Genomic DNA, 25,997 nt, shown 5'->3' on the forward strand with positions numbered 1-25,997 from the left:
TTTGACATCTTATTTAATTGTTAAATTAATGATTTTATTACGGAATGACCTTGTTGATATAATATCAATAGTTGGAGAATACAATTAAAATATTTTAAAATTTAAGGACTAATTTAAAATGAGTGTCAATACCTTTTTGGAGCTTATGTGATATAATTTAAAATGAAACGAGAGCTAATTGTTAATACTATAACACCCCTAACCCGTATCCGTCACCGGATTAGGGTTACGAGGCATTACCGAACAAGACAGAGTTCAGCACAGTCATTTATCACCTTTCATACACCAAAGAATAACGATACATTTATAACATTATCAAACTTGAATATCCTCAATTCACTTATTTTAAATTCAAATATATAAATGATAATTACAATTCAAATCAATCGTACCGTACTAAGCATGTATCTAAATAAACACATTTCAAAATTCAAACTAATTCAATTTAAACATACATCAAAGCTCAAACGAACATATTCTATAATTAACAAATTCGAACCAAACTTGTATACATCAGAGTCGTATTAAATTATACAATACTTTCAATATTTGATTTCCCTAAATCCATCGTATTAATGATACTTTCATAATTAAATCATATTCAAGCATATATCTTCACTTTTCATATACAGAAAATATGTCCGTACATAATTTCACTGTCTAAATATCAAACATTGCATTTCATAACTTCTGTATATGTACATAATGAAATAAATATGTATACAACTTAATGTCCAATCACATATACAACATTAGTAACATTATATTATGGTCGTACATACCTTTGATGTCATTATATTATACACATATGACCATTTCAATGAAATCATTCAATCATAAACTATACACGCTCAATACAAATCAACTTATCCTTTAATCGACTAATCCAATAAATTTATAAAAGCTAAATTCAAACTTGTACTACTCACTTAACTATCATTACCCGAATTTGTATGTATCTTGTTCATAAATTTTAAGCCTACTTTAAAATCATTTATATATAATTTAAAATACCAAAAACATGCATATTTATCTATTACAAGTTTGCGCATATGAATACACCATTTTAGCCAAAATCTATACAATTTATATAATTTAAAAATATAAAATCGAATATTAAGTCCACTTGCATAAACAAATTGTACCTTTATTAAATACTCCACATTCCTAATTTATTTCATATCAAATTGGCATCCATAAATAACCTCATAACCAAGATTAATTAAGCTTGAATATCATTTACCTCATTATTGAAGTACATGACTAAAACACCATAACATATATATACCAAACTCATTTCACTTATATGCTTTAACTAAGTTCACCTATGCCAAATTACCAAAATCAACATATCTATCACTTGATCAAAAGCATAAAAACCATGCTTAACAAAATAAATAAGCCATTTTCACATGGCTCATATTTACAACCCAAAAATCAAACATATTAACTAGACTATACATGCCATAAGTTTAAATTCAAACTTAGTATAATACCGAAAATAGTCGATAGTGTGATAGACTTCTCTGACGATTCTCGTGCGCTTAACCAACTTCCAAATCTATAAAATTGAAAGCAATTACACACAGTAAGCTATTAAAGCTTAGTAAGTCATAAGCAAATAAACATTTAATCATTTACGTAAATTAAGCTAGAAAATTAGTAATAAACCATTATAATTTCACATATAATTCAATTTATCAACTTATATATCAAAACTTATATAATTTGTAATAACTTCCCTTTTTACCGAATAATCAATTGAACATTAATATAACCAATCATCACTTTCCTCAATGCACATATACATCAAAGGTCGAATACATATATATTCAAATATGCAATCACATAATTCATATTTCACATAACTTCATATCATCAATTCAAGTATACAACTTACCTTATTTTCAAATAGGTAATCAACTATCACATACCTGGTCACTTAGCCTGATTTATACATTCATACACAACTTATCTTTGCCCGTTGAACCATTCGGAATTAAAAAGAATACTCGGATAGTCGGAAGACTCGTACAATGCCAACGTCCCAGACGTGGTCTTACATGTAATCACATATCGATACCACTGTCCCAGACAGGGTCTTACACAAATCAAATACGATGCCAATGTCCCAGACATGGTCTTACACATAAACACAAGTCGATGCCAACGTCCTAAACGTGGTCTTACACGAAAACACATATCAAAAACCTTTGTCATGACATATGTATCCTAACTATTCCTAAGGCTCATACGGGGATTTCGGACGTCGTAACTCAATCGAAGCGAATTCATTAACATAACTGCCAAGCTTGTACACATTTGGCTAATACATATATTTATTCACATATTCACTTCAGCACATATAATTCACATTTAATTAAAATTAACGTCTATTTGCTTATAAACTTACCTCGGATATCTACGGACGGAATAGACGACTATTCGATTATTTTTGTTTTTCCCCGATCCAAATCTGTTTTCTTTGGTTCATGATCTAAACATATTCAAATTAAACTTATTTAAACATAATTCCGTTCAATTTAATCCAAAAACACATAAATGAGAAATTTACTATTTTGCCCCTGATATTTTACACTTTTTTCAATTTCGTCCCTATTGCATAAAACACAAAATACACAAAATTTCATAATACCCATGCTTGGCCGAATATCACTCTAGCTCATCTAAGTCCATACATTTAATTTATTTCACATTTTAGTCCCTCAAAAATTTATTTTCACAATTTAATCCAATTTACTCAAATTCATCAAAAATCCAAAGACAAAATATGATAATTTAACACATATATTTAATATTTCATCATCAAACAACAAAAATCTCAAACATTCATCAATGGCACATTTCAAAATCACCATAAATTCACAAAATTAAGGCATGGGTTTTGAAGAACTCGAAGCAACGATCTCAAAAACATAAAAATTATCAAAAACTAAAGTAAAACATACCTTGAATCAAGCTAAATAATGCCGAAACCTAAAGAAAGCATGGATGATTTCTTTCTTTTCTCCATTCGGCCAACAAAGATGAAAAATAGCCATCTTTTATGTTTTATTTTATTATAACTTAATTTATTAACTAAGTTACAAAATTAGCCTTTTAGTAATAAATATTTATAACATATAATATAACGCTAATTTTGACCATTGCCACCCACTAACATTAAAATGGCCTAATTGCCACATAAAACCTCCATTTTATAAAGACAACAACAATTAAGCACTTTCATATTTAACCCTCAAATTTTTACTTTACACGATTAAGTTATTTTCTCAAATTAAGCACACAAACAATAAAATTATTTATCGAAACTTTCACACATATAATTTCACACATATTTAGCACAGAAAATAATATTAAAATATTTTTTTAGACTCAGATTTTTGGTCTCGAAACTACTATTACGATTATGGTAAAAATCAGGCTGTTACAAATACCTTTTCGAAGGGAGATGCTGAAAAGATACTTCGTATCCCGCCACTGTCGAATATTCTATTGTACGCTCTGGGCCATTTGGGGAGACAAATGCTAGAATCCATGAAAGGAAAATTAGTACTGGTCAGGAAATAATGATATTTGTCAATAATTACATAATTGAGTTAAATGTGACTGAAAAGAGAAATCCCCCAAAACCGCAGGAGTTGATAAAATGGAGTGGCCCACCTGGTTCTATTGTCAAGATCAATTTTGACAGTGCGCATGATGGGTGTCACTACAAATCGACATCGAGTATTGTGTCCAAAAATGCTGAAGGGATCGCTCTTTTTTCCTACTCAAAGACCCAAAAAGGGGTACTTCCGCTTTCGCTGCCGAAGCACTTGCATGCTGTAAAGTAGTTCAAATAGGTATTGAAATGCAGTGGCTGGAGATCATTATTGAAAGGGACTCATTAGCCATCATCAAAAAGTGTCAATCAAAAAGTCAAGATAGATCACAAGTAGGAGTGTACATTCACGATGTTCATAAGATAATAGACAAATTCAACAATATTGTGTTCAAACATACTCCGAGATCAGAAAATGGTTTAACCCATATACTAGCAACAGAATCTCTGAAGAAGACGGAGGAGTTTTACCTATTAAAGAATGTCTCTGGGTATGCCGAGAAGCAAAAGATTGCTAACTGGATGCGAGAACCATATTGAAATTGGCCGGCGGAGGGGAAAGGTGAAAGGAAAGTATGACATAGAAGCTAAAAAGTTTTTTTGAAGAACAGGATTTCCTGATAATTGAAACCGTCAAAGAGGAATTGATGTCTTTTTTATAGGACGAGCAATACAAAGAATTTTGATTGGACAATTCTTCGGTGCTTTTACGATTCTAAATTTTTCTGTTTATTTGATTTCCGTTGAATTATTTTGGGCCTTTTAGTTTTGGGCCAAATTTCGTTGTTTCTGCTTTCTTTCAATTTTTTGAATTTTATCTTTTGTTCTGTTCTTTAGTAAATATGAAATAATAAAGCTCAGTCTGAAATTTTAGTCAAAATTTATGTCAGATAAGATTTGACATCTCATTTAATGGTTAAATTAATAATTTTACTGACGGAATGACCTTATTGATATAACATCGATAGTTGGAGAATACAATTAAAATGTTTTAAAATTTGAGGACTAATTTAAAATGAGTGTCATAGTTTAAAGATATTTGGTGCAACTAACTCTTACATTATAAGACATAAAACGTGGGTGAAACACAAATTTATATATAAAAAATTGATATGAAAGCTAAATTTGGCTTCAGTTGAAATGATAAAATTGAGGGGAAAATAGTCTTAAGATCTTGAGTTCAAGTTTTATATAGACGTGTATTTTTTCTAAAGTTTATAAAAAAACAAAAATAATTTTAAATAAAATTATTAAGCTTTTAGTCATTTTACAAATGAGTTAAGATCTAATCGAGAGTAACACTAATTCAATCAAAACTTTAAATAACATAAATATTTTTATATCTTATATATTCATAATTGAGTTTTCACTATTATATGTGTTCTTTTTGAAAAAAATAAATAAAATAAAAATTAGCATAGTTCTAGATTACATTTTTGAAATTTTAAAAAATAAACTCGTAATGAATAAGATAATAATCTTAAGAATATGTTGTGATCATATCTACTCTTTTTGAGACAATGCATAGAAGTATCTATAGTCCCTCCCCAACTCATAAATAGGAGGATAATACGCTATAGTACACTCAAACATACATCCTCCTATATTGATAAAATACTTATATCACTCGAGTTAAGACTCAACCAACATATTAATCCTAAGAATTATTGCTTGGAAACTTAGATCAAGGGTTGATAGAAGCCTCAGATTCACAATGGGCTTGTGAGGCGTTCTATGTTAACAAAAGATCAGAACAGGAAATAGGAAAGTTAAGACTGGTAAGTAACTATCAGCCTCTTAACTGTTTTCTCCAAGATGATAAATTTCCTTTGCCCAACAGGAATACTTTATTCTCAAGCCTTGCAAAAGCCAAGATATTTTCCAAGTTTGACTTAAAGGCAGGGTTTTGGCAACTGGGTATAAGTCCAGAAGACAGGCCCAAGACGGGATTTTGTATGCCAAACAAACATTTCCAATGGAAGGTAATGCCTTTTGGGCTCAAAACGGCTCCATCATTATTTCAAAAGGCCATGATAAAGATTTTCCAGCCCATAATGGACAAAGCACTGATTTATATTGATGACATCCTCCTCTACAGTCCAGACTAGGAAAGTCATGCAGCTCTCCTTGAAGAATTTCAACAGACCATCTTCAAATATGGGATCATGCTCTCTGAACGAAAGATGCGGATCAACAAAGAAGAAATAGAGTTTCTGGGTATGATTATAAAAGATGGAATGTACCAACCTCACCCCAGTATTGCTGAAGAATTAAAGAAATTTCCAATAAAGAACTTCTCTCAGAAGCAAGTTTAGCAGTTCTTAGGAATTGTTAATTATCTCAGAAATTTTGTCCCAAAAATCTCAAAATTAACAAATCCTTTAAGGAAAATGTTAAAAAAGAATCCTCCTTCATAGGGAAGCAGACAGACTCATGCAGTTCAAAAGCTCAAAGAAAAACTTGCTCATCTGCCACCATTACAGATCCCTGCAGAAGGAAGAAGAATCTTGCAAACTGATGCCAGTGACAAATATTGGGGTACAATTTTATTTGAAGAAGATACAGGGAAAAGACGACTTTGTGGATACAATAGTGGGAGATTCATAGATGCTGAAATCCATTATCATTCCACTTTCAAAGAAATCCTTGCTGTCAAGAGAGGCATTGAAAGTTTTGAATTTCACTTAGTGGGATACCATTTCCTTGTTGAAATGGACATGTCTTCTGTCTCTAAGATGATAAAATTCAAACAGAAACAAGTGCCTCATCCCCAACTTCTCAGATGGGTAGAATGGTTCTCCATGTATTATTTTGATGTTAAACACATTCAAGGAAAAACTAATGTCTTAGCTGATATCCTCTCAAGACCAATCACTAAACTAGCTGATAATCTTATGTTCCAACCTTCATCTTCATCCAAAACCAAAGGAAAAAAGAAGGTTTCCCAAAATCCACCATGATTATTTTCTATACCTTATCAAGCAAATTCTCATCCTGACCATCCCCCAGAAGTGTTTAGTTTGATACTAGAAAAAAGATTCCACAGAGAAGCAATGAACATGATGCTCTCCTACCAATTGAGTGTTTTTTAGAAATTTGGAGGATTATTCTTAAAGCCTCTAGGACTTCACCCTGATTATCCTTTCATTCATCCTTTAAAGTTTTAGTTTGGTGAATTTCCTGAGAAATTAAAGTGGATGCTTTGGTACTTAACTCACCTTTTCCATATTGGCATTGAGTTTTATCTTGAAGACCTCTAGTACTATGAGACAAAGGCTATACAATGGCATGAGATGATTGGACTTGAATATCTTAAAAATACAAAAGCCTAGTGGATTGTAATAATCTTTTACAAACCACAGTATTTCATACAAAATGACATAGCTACCTAGTTAGGAGCATTTCCCAGTGCCTGGATTCACAAGATTTATCCTTCAGAAGTTAGTAGGAGTTCATGTCGTTATAGAAGCCTACCAAAATATCTCTGTCAAATAAATAGAATCATCCCTACTGAAATATGGCCTTCACCAGACATACTTGCACCATGGGAAGAAGATAAACCACTAACACTTTATCAAGCATAGTTGAAACAAGCTTTAGTGGAATATTAGAAAAATATATCAGATCCCAAAGAATGGTCCCAGGAGTATCCAATGTTTTGCAACCAAAAAGCTGAAGGCACGACGACCTGGAAAGACATCAGTGAAGTGACACCACCTGATGACCTTGAAAAAAGAATTGAACAGCTGGAACTCCACTGCTACACGGCAAAAGAGGAAAAGAAAAGGAAAATTGAAGAGCTCAATCTCACATCAGACACTAGTACAGATTATGATGCCGTCTATGACTAAAACTATATGTATATTATTGTCCTTTACTTTGTAAAAGCAGATTCCTTCTTATCTGCTTGTGTCTGTTACTTGGTAAAAGTAGATTCTCTCTTATCTGCTCGTTTAACTTTTATTCCCTATATAAGGGATTTAAGTCTTCAGTTGTAAAAACAAGTTTGGCAGAAATAAAACTTTACGAGTGTGTTCTAAAAATCATGTTTTTCTAAATCTCTCTATTTCTCTTCCTTTCTGATAAGGGATATTAATGAAAGAAAATCTCCCGTAAGTTTGGAAGTATGCTCTGTGCTTTCCATATAATGGATCCTGCACATCAGAAACTAAGCTTAGACCGGGGTACTAAATTCAGATGAGTTTGAAGAAGTAGTCTGGATTAATGATGATTAACAGCTAAAAAGCAGTGCCTGTTTTATGGCCAAAAGAGGTTAAGGCCCAAGTTATGGCATAGCATACCCGCTGTTATGAATTATTAATCTCAGATATCCTAGCTTTGAACTCTTCCGTTAATTTGGTATCAGAGCTAGCAACTCCTAAATTTTCTTTCTATTAAGAATTCCGGCTCAGAAGGAAGAGAAGTCTTGAAACCATGATTACTCCCAGAACTTCTACTTCTAAAGCTCCCGTAACTTTACCTAGTTTTCTTTTGAAATCCTGCAAAGAAAGATTTCTTCCTTCTATGAAGTAGAATATTTTACAGAAGAAGAAAAAGTTAAGGTGACAGACCTACCTCTTGTAAATCCTTACTCCACTTATCAGAAACCTACCTTTTCTCCTATAAAAAGTATAAAGTCTCTTATTTCTACTAGCAGAAAAAATGTTCGTGAGTATGTACAGTCTTCAAAGTTTGATAAGCATCTTATCTATGGAGGCCAAGAGGAACAGTTTGTTACTCTTGAGATTCCTTCAAACTTTCCACAGGAATGGAGTCAGCATGGATATTCTCATATCCATTTCGGTACTGTAAGACTGGCCCTCAATTATCATGGAACTGCTGGGAAACCAGTTGTGTCCAGAATTGCTTTACTTTATTCTAGATACAAAAAGTACCAGGATGCTTGCATTGTACAGTGGAAGCAACATTAAGTTCAGGAATGGCTATGGTGACATTATTTCCAAATTTCACTATGTCTCTGCAAGATCCCAATCTTCTGGACGCCTTAAAAGTCCAGATCCAGATCATTGGAGCATAAATGGTAGAATAGGCAGTGACAGCGACCTTACACTATCAGATAGTGTATAGAGTCCAAGATCATGCTTTTAAGCTGTCAAAATCAAGGATCTGAAGTTTCTCTTCTTATCTCAGTAAACACAAGAGAAGAACCTCATTGCATACATGTTCCAAAGCAGATCTCAAAGCAAGAATTACTCAAACTCTTGCCAGAAAAATGGGTCACCAACTATGAGCAGATTCACTAGCATGATTATCCGATCCGATCCACAAAAAGTCAGATTATCACTAAATCTGATGGGATGAGCGAAATAAGATTCGACCACAGTCATTTGAAACAGCTCCCTACTCCGCCAGTATTTTCTACACAAATGATGTTGCAGCCCCTAGGGCCTGATAACATTGGCCCAAGACCAGAAGCGCCTCTTATCCAGAGTTTTAAGCTTGATGGAAAGCCCTTATATTTCTTCAAAAATCCCAGTACAGTATGGCATAGCATACCTACTGTTATGAATTATTAATCTCAGATATCCCGGCTTTGAACTCCTCCGTTAATAGTGGACGAAACATTAAAACTTAAGTTAATGGGCCTTTGGTGGATTACCGTGGCCCAGTAAAATACATAGAAGTTGCAGAAAAAGGTTCCATATTAGCTTTTAGTGTGTAATTTATATACTGATAATGAATTAAATACAAATCTATATATAATATATACTTACTTATCTTAAACGTTTTATAATTTTAACAGTATGCATCTAAATTTAAATTAGTGTGTTCATTCTATTTCTAGCATGGGAAAATTTTGACACCTACAATAAAATTCATTGTGAATTATATACATTTTGGAAGGTTGATTGATTTATATAGTTGATGATTTCTTTGCTAATATATTTTAGGAGTTAAATATCAAACCTTTTATATGGTAACATCTTCACTTTTGATTATTATGAATCTGAATAAAAATTAAAAATGTTTGCATTTTCTACTCAAACACTATATGTTTTCTTCATTGTAAAATATTGATGGATACTATATTTATAATGGTCAAGTTAGATTATTGGAGTACATTAATTTGAATCAAATTTAATATGTTTATTTATCTCTCCTTTGAAGTGAACATATAAATTTTCTAACATATAATAATGTTCATTATGGAAAATACGTGTCTATTTTAGAAGATTAATTGCACGATCAGTACTTTTTATTATGAATTAAATAGATAAATGAGATTAATCTCTTTCACATATGGTAATATAATTGTCTTTAAAAAGTCGATTAATCTATATAATTTCTTTGAAAACTGTCGGATTGATAGATAAATTTATTTTTTCTAAGTTAATTAGGCTTGATTCATTCTTATCTTATACACTACCCATGGTAAATGAAAATAATTTATTTAAGGTAATGATCAGAACAAATCCAACATTAAATAATGGTGAATTTTATTGCCATAACAAGCACCAAATTAAATTGTCTTACCAAACATTATTTATAATCTTTAGAGTATTCACAAATTGATTTGAATCTCCAAACTTCAAACCCCACATGAAAATTTAGGCCGTCTCTATCTCACTCGCTATTTAAAGGCCTCATTGGCCACTCTTTTGAAGCAGACCAGTCCTCTCCTTCACCCATTGTTAAAGGCGGTTTGCAATAGCAATGACGGAAAAAAGGTTAAACTTGCCTGGATAGTCGACAACGCTGCCTGATGAGCTAGCCTCAAGAAAAGGAGGTTAGGCTTGGTGAAAAAGGTGATGGAGCTGACAACCCTGTGTGGTACAGAAGCTTGTCTTGTTATGTATAGTCCTGAGTGGTATGGCCATCCCATAACGAGGTGCAACGACTGATCGAAGAGTTCTATCAAGCTCCTGAGTTTGAACTTGGAGACCTATATGAAAGAGAAGATTTCCAAGTTGCAAGATCTACTTGAGAAGATGAAAGGAAAAACATGGAACTTGAGGCAGGGCAGTTCATGCTCCAAATACATCAAGTTCCATGTTTTTCCTGTTCATCTTCTCAAGTTATTTTGGACGGTAGACTTTATTCATGTGTATACATATACAGCTTATAATAAAATTTAGATGCATACATATTGATAAAACATATAGAACTTGAGGCAGCGCAGTTCATGCTCCAAATACATCAAGGTAAGATGTTGGATGACTTTAATGTTAATGAACTGGATTGCTTGATCTGGTATGTGGAAACAATGTGGACTGACAGCAGGAAACGTAGAGAATATTATCAACGATTCCCTTCTTCATCAGCTGCTCCCGCTCAAGGATAAGTCCCTTTACCACCACCATCCCAAAGCCCTGAAACTGCAGACCAAATTGGCGATGCCAAAGCTATGGTTAGAGGTGGAGCTAGTAGCAGCATATCAAGTGGTAAGTCTCATAACCCATTTCAGGTGGGGTGCTTCTAGGACCACCATATGGTGGTGCTGGCGACTCAAGCCTTGCACCTCACCTCCGGTTGCAAGGACCTTCATTTGGTGCAGGCTCAAGTGTTGTTGCAGAAGAGGGGCCGCCAGGGCCTCCATTTAGTGAGGGTAGCTCCTCAAATGTTGTTGTTGATCACTTGAGGCTGCCAAGACCACCATCTGGCGGTAGCTCAAGTGCATCCCCTTTCATGATATTCGAATTCCCTAACACCGATATCGATCTACCTGAAGGCGACAATTTAGGGCTTTTTGGCGGTCAAGATGTGGGGCCAGGACATTACCCTTTAGGACCACTAGGAAGCAGTTACCCTGCAAGTGAGTTTGGAAGGAACTATTTCGAGGTTTTCAGTGGTGAAAGCAGCAGCAGCAGTAGTGCCACAAGCGGTAGTGAAACAGAAGAGACCAGTTGATTACAAAAATTGACCCTCCAACTTCGTTTCTTCGCTGATAAACTTTGTTTCATGTTGGTTTATCCTCAAAAATTGTGTTTTTCTTTTGCAATTTCGGGTCCATTTGATTACATGTAAAAGGTTTTACGGAAAATATTTTCTGCATTTTTCTGTATTTGTTTCACAAAAAACAGATTGGTCAACGGAAAATGACTTTCGCATCAACGGAAAATAAGCTTTTTTTCTTATAAAATGACTTACCTTTTTGAAAAGCGTAAGCCATTTTCCGGAAAAGACATTCTCAATAGATAATTTTACTTTTATATAAAAATTAACTTAAATCAAGTTTAATATTATTATATTGATAATAAATTTTATTTTTATTTTTAAAAATATTTAAAATATTAATATAAAATATTATATTTTTAATATTATTAAACATACGTATTTAATTATTTATATTTAGTCATATAATAAATTATTAATATAATTAATATAATTTATTATTTTTAATAAATTATTTAATATTTAAATTTTATTTTAATAGTAAATTTTAAAAATAATAATTTTAAATAATATTATTCACATATTATTGAAAATATCAATATTAATATTTTAATACTAAATATTTATTACAATTATAAATATATTAATAATAAATGTTTTGTAGTATAAATGTTAAAATATGTCATAAGTCTATATACTCTTCACAAATTTGCAATTTAGTCCCTCTACTTTCCAAATTTGAAAATTAAGTCCAACTGCTGAAATTGTTATTTTTTTTTGTCAATTTTGTTAAAGTCACATTTTTAAATAAAAAAAATACTCAGTTGGTAGTCATGTAACTAAAAAAAACTCATTGCAATGAACCTAAATTTTAAAAAATATTTTTAATATATGTAAAAACAATGTAAAATATAAAATTATAGATATAAAATAAACTCAATTAAACAATGAAAAATAAAAAAAAAATCTCAAATGTATGCTTGTTTAATTGAAAACGACTTTTATGAAATATTTGTAAAGAACCTGCCAAACAAAAGAAAATATTTTACACAGATTCATCCAAACACCAAAAAAATATTAGCTTTTCCAGAAAAGTAGGTCATTTTCCAAAAATCATTTTTCAGAAGCCATTTTCAGTGAAGCAAACGGAGCATTCGTTTCGTGTTCAGGTTATTATTTTGTTTTTAAGTTTTTCTTCTCCTTATGGGTTGTCGTCGTCATTGTTGTTGTAAGCTTTTGGTTAATTAGTATGATTTAATAAAACATGTTCTTGCCTTCCATTCGTTGCTTACAAAGAATATAAATACTGTCAAAAAAATTGAGCACCATAGCAAACAAGAAGGTGTCCTTATTAATTTTAACAAAATAAGATTCAATATGCCACAACTAAAAGGCTACACTTCGCCTTTCGTTTTATGTTGTTGAGAGAAAAGCTTAATATTAAGCATTAATTCATGCAGCTCCAATGTTAATTTGATTACGACAGAAAAATAAATATAGTTTCTTTTAACAGATTGAGTAATTTTTAATAAGTCTTTGAACTATGATCTGATTTTCAATGGTACTGGAAATTGCGGTTTTGGAACCTCATTTCCATAAACCGAGTCTGTAAATATTAATGGAACTTATATAAAAATATATTAAAGATTGATCTAATATATTTATTGGATTAATAGTTAATTATGGCATAGGGGCTAAATGGTCAAGTCTAATCGCTCAAAATTTTTATTAAGAAATGACTTGAGGACTTAAATTGCAATTATCCAGAGGACCAAAATGGTTAATAAACCATTTTTAATCATGTGCTAATGTGTGTTGATTAATTTAAGAAAATAAAGATTAATCAGGTAAAAAACATAATTAATTAAATAAATTAAGCTTAATTAACCATTAAGCCATGTATAAAAGTTAAAGTTAGTGGATGTTATTATCTTCTGCATCTATTTTCTTCCCATTGTGGTCCCAAAGAGGAGAAAAACCTAAAGAATTTTTCTTACCATTCGGTCATAATTTTGTAAGTAAATTTAAGTTTTTTTTTTCTTGTAATTCGTATAGATATGAAGTGAAGCTTGATTTAGCTAACCTATGTGTTAATTTGTAAAATTATTAAAGTTTTAGAAAGTTTCCATTGTTGATTTATTGAAGAATTAGGTGTGAAATTGATAGAATTAAACTTAGTTTATGAAAAGGGCTAAATTGTAAAATTTAATTATTGAATTCGTACATTAGAAACTAAACTAAATAAATGAAAAACTGTTATGAAATCATATTTTAATATGAGGCTAGAAATCGAAAGATATGTTTGTTCGGAGTAATTTAGAGACTAAACTGAATAAAATGAAAAATATGCATGAATTGATAATTTGTTGTGAATTGGCTAGAAATTTATATTGATATATGTTTTATGATCGTATGTAGCTAACATCGATGGTTGATTGAATTGAACTACCACGCTTATGATTGAATAAAATGAGAAATGATATGAATTATCTTGAAATGTGATGTAATGACTTGAAAGTTAGTGGTGTCAAAAAATACGGTTTCGAGATCCCATTTCTGTAAATTGAGATCGTAAATATTCCTATCTAAGATTTATAGAGTTAGTTTTTAATTAAATTGTAAAAATGGTAAAAGTTCAATTACCAACTAATCTTTAATTTAAATTTTCAAATTAATTAAATTTGTTTTAATTAACTTGCTTTACTTTGGTAAAAGATTTGATCTCCAAAGTCTTAATTCTTGTTCTTGATCTTGCGATGTATCAAGGCATTCAACAACCATCAACAACAGCCTCCTAAAACCGAGAAATTTGGGTGTACGCTTATACAAAAATTCTAACGTCACCAAAATTTTCCCTTTTTTCCCCACCACAATCTCTTTTGCTCACTTGCCTATTGCCATGGCGTTCTTAGATTTAATGTCTTGAGGCTTTTAATTGGCTATCTATTGGTTTTAAATTCGTTCATAGGCCATATTGGTTTTAGCAAATAATTTATATTTGAATTTGAAGTTTTTCCACACAAAAAGAATCTTTAGAATATATCCTCATAGGTAAGAAATATTTATTTGAATGTAGTAATAGAAAAGGTATCGTTATTCCATTTATAGCACGAAATCAAGATTTTTAAAGTATTAAATCAAAATTTTATCATTTTTAGGGAGATCAAAGTATAATTTTACCTTTATTAATTTTAGGGGAGTAGCCATGCGAACCCTTGAATTCGCTCATTGGTTGCATGCATGGCTTGCAGGTAATTTTTGTTAACATTAGCAATCAAAGCCCTCAATATTCTATATATGAGAACGTTACTTCTTAAAAAATTATACTTCATGCTGGGATGCAATGTCTACAGTTATATATAAATATCTATTAAATATTTTTAAATAAATTAACTAACATTGTTCTTATATTTTATATATTTCATTGCATTTATAAGTTTATGCATTGTGAATAAGATAACACATGTTAACAAATTTATATTTATTTTTACATGTTTTTAATAAAGAGTAGGTGTGTAGTTTATACGAACAATGAATTAAAATTGTTATAATTGAAATAATTAATACGTTGCTAAATCCTGTCAATATAGGTCCAAAAACCTATATTGATGGCCAAAAGGGATACCAATGAAATAGAGTATAGTTTAAATACCATAGGTTAAGTCTAAATGTACATACATTTTAATTTTTTTTTAAGAAATGAATGTTATAATATTTTATTAACTTTTATTACCATTTATGATGTATATGGCCCTCTAATTTTTTTTTTAACTTTTTAGCCCTCCATTTAATTTTTTCCCATTTTTAGTCCTTAAATTTACGATTTGTATCAAATCACCTCAAAATGGATAGAAAAATTAACATTTTAAACTTTGCTAACATGACATACATGTGGATTGGCATGTCGATAACACATCAACATTTAATTAATTTTTTTTTATTTTTTAAAAATTCAAAAAAATATATAAAAATATTTTTTTAAAACAAAATCATTTAAAAATATAAAAATATTTTTTTAAATTTGATAAATTTAATTAAACGTTGACATATCATCCACGTGACAATCTACGTGCATGCCACGTTAGCAAAATTAAAAAGACGTTAACCTTTTCATCCATCTTAAGATGATTTGATAAAAAAATACAAATTCAAAAACTAAAAAAAAATTAAATAAATAACTACAATTTTTTTTTTTGTAAAATTGAATCACAAAAAATTCATTATGCGTTATTTTAATTTCTGGCTGTCTGTGAAACATCATATCCTAATACCCATATATAAATATAAACAAGTGTCGTTACAAATAGTTCCTAAAAATGAACTTATATTTCTTGTGCAACCCTCCAACCTTAATTAAATAATTAGAATATTTCACTTCTTTAGTAAACTCAGTCCACTACAGCTTCCTAATGGGAACAGACACCATTTCTTTCCACCACTCTACCATCACTCACCCACTTCCAAAATAAATAAACTACAAAATGAACGATGAATCCAATGAAAGTTGACCCTCAAAACCCAACTCAACATTGTCTTATCCAACAAAAATCCGGTTATATTCCGTTGCATGTTTAATTTATTATTGAAAATTCAACTTCAATTATGTTGTTCTCGGCTCTATTCGGTCTTTGCCTGTTTCGCATAAAACAAAAAGCTCAAAGGAATTTAATATTTACATACACACATATATACGTATACGTATATATATGTGCTGAAAAACAGAATATGGATAAGTAAAATTTTCATGGACGGACCAAATTTGTCTTTAATTGTTCATAGATATCATCGACATGTTTGTTTGGAATTAAAACAATAATTTATGCAACAAATAACGAAACATAATAGCTCCAAAATTTATAACCATAATATATATACATGAATTCTTACTATGGGATCAAGCAGCCATTGGAAGATCGACAACCAGCAAAAGAGAGAATAAAGAAGAAAAGCAATCAGAAGGGAAACAAGGGATGGAAATGATTATGGTTAAGGATGAATCTTACCAAAGAAGGCGTCGTATGAGCTCCGTATATGGTGATGTTCAAGCCGTAAAATGTGTTAAAAGACGAAGAAGAGACCGCTGTGATGTCAATCAAGGTCTGCAACAAAATGATCAAAGCAGCAATGCTCCTGCTGCTGCAATCACTGTGAAAAGAAGTTCTCGGTTTCGGGGAGTCAGCAAGCATAGATGGACAGGCAGGTATGAAGCTCACTTGTGGGATAAGCTTTCATGGAATGTTACACAAAAGAAGAAAGGCAAACAAGGTAAAAAAACTATGTGTCTTCATTGCATTTCAGTTCATTTTCACTATAACTTTCAATTTAGGATGCTTACATGTTGCATGATTTGTCTGTGTCTGGAATCGGCTCGGGGATCCTGCAGTTTACCTTGGTGAGTACATCACAAGTTGTTTCACTTTTTCTAACACATATATACAACCCGAAGTCTTGTATATATTAAGGTGAAATGACAATGGTATGTTATATGAACTTTGATCAGGTGCTTATGATGATGAAGAAGCTGCTGCAAGAGCATATGATTTAGCTGCACTTAAGTATTGGGGGACGTCAACTTCCACTAACTTTCCCGTATGTATTATATCTTATATTCTTATTTAACAACTATGATTATCTTCTATTTATGTTACTCGGATTCAGTTTTCAGTGTTGGATACGGATGTTGCAAGAAAAATAATGGGTTCGAGCAACATAGTTTTAATTAAAATTGTATATTTAAACACCAAATCTAACTCCCTCAACGGTTTATGCAGATATCAGATTATGAAAAAGAGATTGAAGTAATGCAGACTGTAACCAAAGAGGAGTTCTTGGCCTCATTAAGAAGGTAAACCCTTGATCTATCAAATCATAAACTAATATAATTATCTAAAGGCTAAATAGTTAACATCTAATGGATTTTCTTTGTTACAGAAAGAGCAGTGGGTTCTCAAGAGGAGTATCCAAGTACAGGGGAGTTGCAAGGTACTTCTGTTAATAATCTAGTGGCCTATGCTCTTATATATTTGGAGGATCATATACTCGTACGTTCGAGACACGTGTTACATTACAGGCTAAAGATTCCTTGGATAAAACTTGCAGGCACCATCACAATGGAAGATGGGAAGCAAGAATAGGGAGAGTGTTCGGAAACAAATATCTATACCTTGGCACTTACAGTAAGTTCAATGTGGCAACCTTTCAGCCATGGATGGAAAATATAACATTTCTATTACCCTAAACGACATGTTTATACGATTTGCAGACACACAAGAGGAGGCTGCTCGGGCTTACGACATTGCAGCAATCGAATATAGAGGGATCAATGCAGTGACCAACTTCGATTTAAGTACTTATGTAGGCTGGTTAAGGCCTGGGATGACAAATAATTATCGAATTGCAGCTAACGAAACACCAGAAACGGTCGAACCCGAATCGGTACAATCAACAAGTTGTTACAGTCCAATAGAAGAATCTAAGCCCTCAATCCACTACCCTTTTGCTACAGATTACTTCAACTCTCCTCAAAAGCAACAACATGTTGTTGAAACCAAACTCCCAGTATCATACAAGTCTTCATCACCTACTGCATTAAGTTTGCTCCTTCGATCTTCAGTATTTCGAGAACTGGTAGAAAAGAATGCAAATAATGTATCAGAAGATGAAAGCAGTAACAGTGATGCAGATGATGAACAAAAGAATCAACAATCAGGACGTTCTGATCATAGTGATGAGTTTGGTAGGCTATTTTATGATGAAATTGGTAGTGGTTTCTCATTATTTTTCTCTCCAACTAAAGATAGCATACAATTGCAAGAAAATGAGCTCCCTTTCGTTATATGATCTACCAAGAAAGGCTGCGAGATAATGACCGTTTTGATCCGAAAGTCTACATATGTAGTGTGTATGGTTTAGAAACATATGAAAGTAGCTAATGGTAGCATTGGGGATGGCTTGTAAAATCTGCAATGTTGTAAATTATAACATCTATATTTATGTTCATCTACAAAAGTCGAGTATTTGTAGATATATATTTAGATGGTAATGCATAGTTCTCGAAAAAAAATAGTTTGTATAAAAATACTGTATAGTTTGTTTGAAAATAATGAGAAAATACATGCACATTTACCAACTTGTATGGTACGAAAAAGCAATAAGAATTTTATAATGAAGGGTCAATTAGAGCTTAATAATGGGAACAAACACCATTTCTTCGCACCCGTCTAAATGATACCAAAAAAATAAACAACAAATTGGAAGATGAATCCAATGAACTTGATGAACTCGAAAACCGAAATTACCATAACGGTCTTTTCAGGCTTTTTTTTTTTTGCGAAATGACCATTTATGCTAACTGCGAACTGCGAACTCTTCACCAAAACAGCTCATCAAGAACTACGAGCTCACCAAAATGTACAAGCTCACCAAATATGTGAGCTCACCAAGATCGCTAACTCACCAACACTGCGAGCTCTTCACTCTGCAAGTTGCCAACTTGCACTGAAACTAGGATAAATTTTGATTAAACATTTTGGTAGGCAATTAGACAAAAACCAACAAATGAAAAAGGAAGTTATGTGAATCTTGTCATTGAATTAAGCCAAGCTGTAATATATTATTATTATTTTTAGCTAATTTAAGCATAATTTTTCATGTAAGCTAAGTTTCAGTTTTTTAATGAAATAGTTTACCAAAAATTAACTTCTCCATTTTTCATCTTTTTTTCTTCTATTTTCAACCTCTCATTCATCAAAAATCCAACAATTGGTATCAAGAGCCATTTATCTTTGAGGCATGTTTTTTTTAATAAAAAAATGTCTTCAGCAAACTTTACACCACCACCCCCTATTTTTATAAGTGAAAACTACCACATCTAGGTAGTAAAAATGAAAACATATCTTCATGCCTTTGATTTTTGAGAGGTTGTAAATGATAAATAAAACCACTAGTGCTGAGGTCAAATCCACTCTTGCTCAAATGAAACAGCGCAGTGAGGAATGTGCCATAAAACATAAGGTGATGTCTTGCCTACAAAATGGTGTTTCAGACGTGATCTTCATAACAATCGTAGCTCGTGAAACTCCCAAACAAGCTTGGGATAAGCTCAAAGAGGAGTTCTAGGGATCATAGAAAACAAGGCAGCAGCAGATGATAAATCTCAGACGATATTTTGAAAACCTCAAAATGAAGGAAGTTGAGACGGTGAAGCAATATTCAGATCGAATCACGGCAGTGGTGAACCAGATAAGACTGCTAGGTGATCAGTTCCTTGATAGTCGAGTAGTTGAGAAGGTGATTACCACACAACCTGAGAGATACAAATCAATGATATCCTCACTAGAAGATTCAAAGGATCTATCAACCATCTCACTCTCAGAGCTAATCTATGTTCTATATGATCTAGAATAAAGAAGGGCAAGCAGAGAAGAAGGACATGCTGAAGGAGCTTTTCAAGCTAAAAATAGAGAGGTTGCAAGCTCCTCAAGTCAGAAAGTAAAGAAGGGTTAGTGAGACAAAAAGGAGAAGTCAAAGAAAGATAGTGGAAAGAAAAAGTGTTTGCACTACAAGAAGTTGGGTCATCCTGAGAAATTCTGTTAGTTCAGGCCTAATGCTCAATGCAAAAACTGCAAGCAGCTTGGTCATGTAAAGAAAGTATGCAAAAAAAAACGGCATACTCAGCAACAAAATACAGAGGCACAGACAACAGAAGCAGAAGAACTCATGTTCACAGCCTCTTGCGAAGCCCAGCTCGCAACACCATGCAAACTCACCAACGGAGTAAAAAAGAATTGGCTCATATATAACAGGTGTACAAGTTACATGACAGCAGATGAGGACATCTTCAAGAATGTTGAAAAAAGGTTTCATTCCAAGTTGAAAGTTGGAAATAGCCAATATATTGTAGCAGTTAGAAAAGGGAATTTTTTAATCAAAACTCCATCAGGTACTAAACTTGTTACTCTTTTAGTCCCTAACATAGATCAAAACCTACTACGTGTAGGACAGCTGCTCGAGAAAAATTACTCGGTGGTATTCAAAGAAAACAAATGTCTAATTCTTAATTCAAGTGGATGCAAGCTCATATCAACAAAGATGGCAGATAGAAGTTTTAATGTCAACTGGAACTTAGAACTTCAGCAGCATATACCAGCTTGTTGGATGAAACAAAACTATGGCACAGAAGAATGAGACATGTTGAATACAAACCCTTAAGTCTAATGTCCAAGAATAACTTGGTTGAAAATCTGTCAAAAATAGTTGATCATGAAAATGTATGCAAAGTATGTCAGCTTGGGAAATAAGCGAGGTCTCCATTTCCTACGAACACAACATGGAGAGCCATTGAAAAATTACACTTAGTACATACTGACACTTGAGGACCCATGAAAATAAGTTCGCTAAATGGAAGTAGGTACTTTGTGTTGTTCATAGATGATAGTAAAAAGTTTTGTTGGGTGTACTTCATGAAAAACAAGTCTAAGGCGGCTGAAATCTTCTTCAAGTTTAAAGCTATGGTTGAAAACCAAAGTGATTACAAGCTCAAAATGGTAAGATCAAATAATGGGTCAGAATACACATCAAAGAAGTTTGAAAAGTTCTGCGAAGAGTCTGGTGTTCACCATTAATTGAGCAATGTATACACTCCACAAAAAAATTGGAGTAAGTGAAAGAAAGAATAGAACTGTAATGAATATGGCTCGCTACTTACTATTTGAAAGTAAACTACCAAATGATTTTTGGGCAGAGGCAGTAAACACCGTTACTTACCTAGTAAACAGACTACCTACTAAAACTGTTGAAGGGAAGACACCATTTGAAGCCTGGTATGGTTTTAAACCTTCTATTTCACATTTAAAAGTATTTGGTTACACCTATTTTGTTCATGTTCTAGGAGAGAAAAGAAGCAAGCTGGACAGTAGATCACAACCAGGGATACTTGTTGGATATTCTAGTGTTAAGAAAAGATATAGAATCTATAATCCTTTCACCAAAAAGGTGATCACAAGTAGAGATGTGAAGTTTGACGAAACAAAAATTTGGAATTGGACTACAATAGAGGAGGAGATGTGTGAACAAGGGAGTCCAAGACCGTATCTGCAAACCACTGTAGACCAAACTGAAAATGATGTAGTTGATGAACAACCAGTACGAGGAACCAGGTCCATCACTAAAATCTATCAACAGTGTAATCTGGCGAAGCAAGAACTAGTCACTTTTGAAGAAGCTGCTCAGGAAGCTGAATGGTGAACAATTATGAATTAGTGTCAAATAGGTGTTCAGAACCAAGAGGAATCCTGATGGATCAGTCAACAGATATAAAGTGAGGTTGGTTGTGAAAGGGTTTAGCCAATAATATGGAGTAGACTTCACTGAAACCTTTTCCCCCGTTGAAAGGTTTGATACCATAAGACTGCTACTAACTCTTGCTGCTCAAAAGGGTTAGTGAGTACATCAGATGGATGTGAAGTTAGCCTTCCTAAATGGTTATTTGAAGGAAGAGATTTATGTTAAACAACCACAAGGGTTCATAGTACCTGGATGTGAGGCCAAGGTGTATAAACTGCATAAAGCGTTGTATGGTTTGAAGCAAGCACCAAGAGCGTGGTATGAAAGAATTGACAGTCACTTTACAGAAATGGGTTTTGAAAGAAGCATCAGCAAGCCCACTTTATATGTGAAGAAAACTAGTAATATAATACTACTCATTATTTTATTATATGTTGATCATTTACTTGTAATTGTCAGCAACAACAAACTGGTAATTATATTCAAAGATCAAATGCAAGAAAAGTTTAAAATGTCAGACTTAGGTGAAATGACATACTTCCTCGATCTGGAGGTGAACCAAACTCACAATGCAATCTTTATAAACCAAAAAGGGTTCACCATAAAAATCCTACGAAGATATAGCATGGAGAATTGTAAACCTGCGAACACCCCTATTACTCAATGTGAGAAGCTCACCAGCAATGAAGATGATGAAAATGTTGATGAAACAAGCTACAGAAGCTTGGTGGGATGTCTGTTTTACTTGACACCATCTAAACCTGAAATCATGTTTGTTGTAAGTTTGATATCAAGGTTCATACATCGTTGTAATGTGAATCACTATAAGGCAGCAAAAAGAGTTCTACGATACATAAGAAGAACTCTAGATCATGGAGTGAAGTTTATGAGGACTGAAAAGATCAAGCTACTTGGGTATCCAGACAGTGATTGGGATGGATCTTTTGAAGACATGAAGAGTACTTCAGGCTATATCTTCACTCTAGGATCGAGTGTGTTCTGTTGGAGCTCAAAGAAACAAGAAACAGTAGCACGACCAACTGCTGAAGTTGAGTATGTCACAGCATCAGCAGCTGTAAATTAAGCCATTTGGTTAAGAAAATTGCTGAATGATTTAAATTTGAAACAAGAAGAAGCAACAGAGATCAAGTGTGATAACTAATCAGCTGTTGCAATATCAAAAAATCCAGTGTTCCATGGTAGAACAAAACAATTTAAAATCAAGTATCACTTTGTAAGAGAAGTGGAGCAAGCTAAGGAAGTCACATTAGTTCACTACAGTTCACAAGACCGGTTAGCTAATATTCTAACAAAACCTCTTAGGAAGATGAGGTTTGAAAAGATGTGTTGTAACACCCCAAACCCAGCCTAGACGTTATGGCCGAATCTAGTGATAAGTGTTTTTCAAAAACACAGTTTCGTTGAAAACCCGTTCCATACTAATTCACGTTTATTGAAAACTCAAGTTGTCTTTAGCAGTGTGTTGATCATATTAGTTTGTTACTATATTTAAAATGTTGTTTGATGTGGAAACTTTTACAGTATTTTACGAAAATGTTGTGTCTTTGAAAACAATTACCTTTTGAAAACCCGTTTTTTTCTACAACTAGCAGTTTATGTCAAACTAATTAAATAAAAACCCCAATTTAAAGTTTATAACTTTAAAGAGGCATTTTTACATAAAAATACCCAAATTCAGTTACTTATAAATTAGAAGCTAAAAACGAAAGCTGATGCGGTTGTGTGGCCATCATCGAGTCCCTCGCAGCACTGACTCGCCTACAACTAGGGATTCCCTGTACAGTTAAACAGAGGGGTGAGTTTACGAAAACTCAGTGTTTAATCCTCTAACAAGCAAACAGTCAATTAAATAATAGATAAATGCAGTTTGGGCCTGAGCCCGTTACAATAACAGTCCAGTTTAGTGTAGGCCTAAGCCCTTTCCCATAATAGTAAAGGATTGGGCTTGAACCCATCACAATGCCAGTAATCAGCAGGGCCTTTGCCCCATTTCAATAATAGTATCAGTGGGGCCTTGGCCCATAACAGTAACAGATATTAGTCATGCAGTGAACAATATATAATATCATTAATCGATGCAGTAACAGTACAAAATCATTAATCAGTACAGATATGCAGTTAGAAATCCTACCAAATCCAACCTCTACACACTACTCTGTCTCACCAAACACACTATGTGGGGATAAAATCGACCCACCCAGCCAGACATACCAAGATTAGCACCTGTTGCGGCACTAAACAGTATTGTAGCAAAGTTGCCAGTAAAATAAATGGCATATAGCCATCAGTAGATCCACAGTCGTCTTGGGCGGCCCATGCAACCTTATCAGCACGATAGACTTCCTCCAAATATAACAACCCATCCCCATGCAATGTATCGTGACATAATATCATACGTGCATGCAAAATGTCATGCTCAATCATAGTCATACATATCATAGAGCAAATTAGTCATACATAACATAAGGCCATAACAGTCATTTCATCTCCTAAGGGTATAACAATCATTTTATCTCCTAGGGGTATAACAGTCATTTTACCCTTGGGGGTATTTCGGTCATTTTACCCTATTAGGGTATTTCGGTCATTTTATCCTATGGGGATATTTTGGTCGTTTTACCTTATGGGGGTATTTCGGTCATTTTACCTTATAGGAAAATTTCGGTCATTTTACCCTATGGGGGTCTCGGTGCAGATATCGACCTCTCGAACGATCTGCAGTCGCCTCGAGCGACTCAGGTAACCTAAATAGTCATAACAGTGTAAATGGGCCCAAGGCCCATTACTCGGCCCAAGTGGGCTCACACGCTCGTGCGGCCTGTTTAGCCCAGATTTTGCCACGGCTATGAGATCTATATCGCCTAGTCCAATATTTGCCACAATTCGTGGATTTCATCCGTGTGGGGCCCACAAGCCCTTTAAGCCCACATAGCCCATTTTGGCCCAACGTGGCCCATTACAGCTTAAGCCCATGCAAAAGCTCATGGAGGCCTCTACAGTCCATCGCCAATGTTTCGTGGGTTGGGCTTACCACACGAGCGATCGGACGCCTGTGTGGTCTCAAACGTCGTATTTCCAGCTTTTCGACTTTTATCGTTCTACAGTTACAGTGGGGTGTTTACACACCTGTTTACAAGAAGATGCGCAGACAATCCTCGAACACTTTCGAACCTATGTTCACCCGAAACACTCGTTTAACCACATATCAATTGAATTTAAAATGAATCATATTCATTACACATAACTTCTTGATTGACAGTCACTTACCTTGATTGAACAACCGAATCCCTGAACACTTCACTCATCGGAACAATGTTGGTCACTAGATCTCAGGATTATTACCTGCAATCCAGTTGAAACCCCTTAATATCAATTATCTATTAGAACAATTTAAGTCAAAATGAACACCAACTTACCGAAAGTATAAAACCGTAGAATAAGAATGGTATACAAAATTGGCAGAGAGCAATGAAAAGTTGGCACAAAAAGGGTAGAAAAAAAGAGCAAATTGGAAAGAAGGGAGGAGAATGGTTTAGGGGTCGAAGAGGTTTCGGTAGAAGGTAAAGAAACAAAAAAATGAAAAAGAAGAGAAAATAGATTAGCCACCAGTAGAATTACTTGGAAAGGAAAGAAAAAGAGACAATTGAGAGAGGCAATATTCGGCCAAATAGAGGCTGCCAACACAAAAAAAAAAACGAGACAAACAAATATGCAAAAACCCCTTACCACATCGGCCTTCAAGCAAAAAGAGTGAAAACACCACACCAAATCGGCATGAAAAGTATAACAAAAATGACCAGTATGCACTCTAGTTGAATTTTCCTGAGTAACAAAGTTCCATTTTTGGCACACCTCTCCTCTCCCCTCACTTCCCTTGATTTTCTCCTAAAATCTCTCCCCTTATCCCTCCTTAAATCACTCCACCGATTTCCCCTCAACTCCCCCAACAACTCCATTCAGATTTCATTCAAACTCCCCTTAGCTGTGTTTCAGTCCAACTCCACTACCTACACAACTCAAGCAGCAAAATAAATACTCCATTGCATAACCCAGAACTTGAACCTCAGACCTCACAATTACACAACACACCACCTTGCCACTAGACCACAAGCTATTTTTGTGTCATAAAACAAGCACTATTATTTATAAAGCCTATATGTTAGTGTCTAGATTCATTTAAAAGCAAAACTAAAAATTCTGCAAAAGCCAAGAC

The 25,997-nt window shown here is 33.4% G+C and overlaps 2 protein-coding genes and 1 long non-coding RNA gene across 5 annotated transcripts; 2 read left to right on the plus strand and 1 right to left on the minus strand.

Moving 5' to 3' along the window:
- Positions 1 to 1,201: 1,201 nt before the first annotated feature.
- On the minus strand, positions 1,202 to 4,300 carry LOC107892337 (uncharacterized). 3 transcript variants are annotated; one of them, XR_005918426.1, is made up of 5 exons: positions 4,097 to 4,300; positions 3,685 to 3,883; positions 3,459 to 3,549; positions 2,414 to 2,497; positions 1,202 to 1,561 (listed from the first exon to the last, which is right to left on the minus strand). It is a non-coding gene; the product is annotated as an uncharacterized lncRNA (long non-coding RNA). The 3 variants fall into 3 exon arrangements; XR_001682589.2 differs by lacking the exon at positions 2,414 to 2,497 and having other exon boundaries at positions 4,097 to 4,297; XR_005918425.1 differs by having other exon boundaries at positions 1,202 to 2,497; positions 4,097 to 4,296.
- A 12,126-nt stretch (positions 4,301 to 16,426) lies between these two features.
- Positions 16,427 to 18,319, plus strand: LOC107892775 (AP2-like ethylene-responsive transcription factor At1g16060). The gene is made up of 7 exons (XM_016817827.2): positions 16,427 to 16,744; positions 16,863 to 16,871; positions 16,980 to 17,068; positions 17,251 to 17,324; positions 17,411 to 17,461; positions 17,579 to 17,655; positions 17,742 to 18,319. Exons 1-7 carry the CDS (start codon positions 16,450 to 16,452, stop codon positions 18,317 to 18,319), a joined length of 1,173 nt encoding a protein of 390 aa, XP_016673316.2. The 5' UTR covers positions 16,427 to 16,449.
- Positions 18,320 to 19,660: 1,341 nt separating this feature from the next.
- On the plus strand, positions 19,661 to 20,665 carry LOC107892774 (uncharacterized). Its single transcript, XM_016817826.1, has 3 exons — positions 19,661 to 19,768; positions 19,881 to 19,969; positions 20,080 to 20,665. The coding sequence occupies exons 1-3, from the start codon at positions 19,661 to 19,663 to the stop codon at positions 20,663 to 20,665; spliced, it is 783 nt and encodes a 260-aa protein (XP_016673315.1).
- The last annotated feature ends 5,332 nt before the right edge of the window (positions 20,666 to 25,997 follow it).

The sequence above is a fragment of the Gossypium hirsutum genome, chromosome D09 (assembly GCF_007990345.1).
Source record: "Gossypium hirsutum isolate 1008001.06 chromosome D09, Gossypium_hirsutum_v2.1, whole genome shotgun sequence".
Taxonomy (NCBI): Eukaryota; Viridiplantae; Streptophyta; class Magnoliopsida; order Malvales; family Malvaceae; genus Gossypium; species Gossypium hirsutum.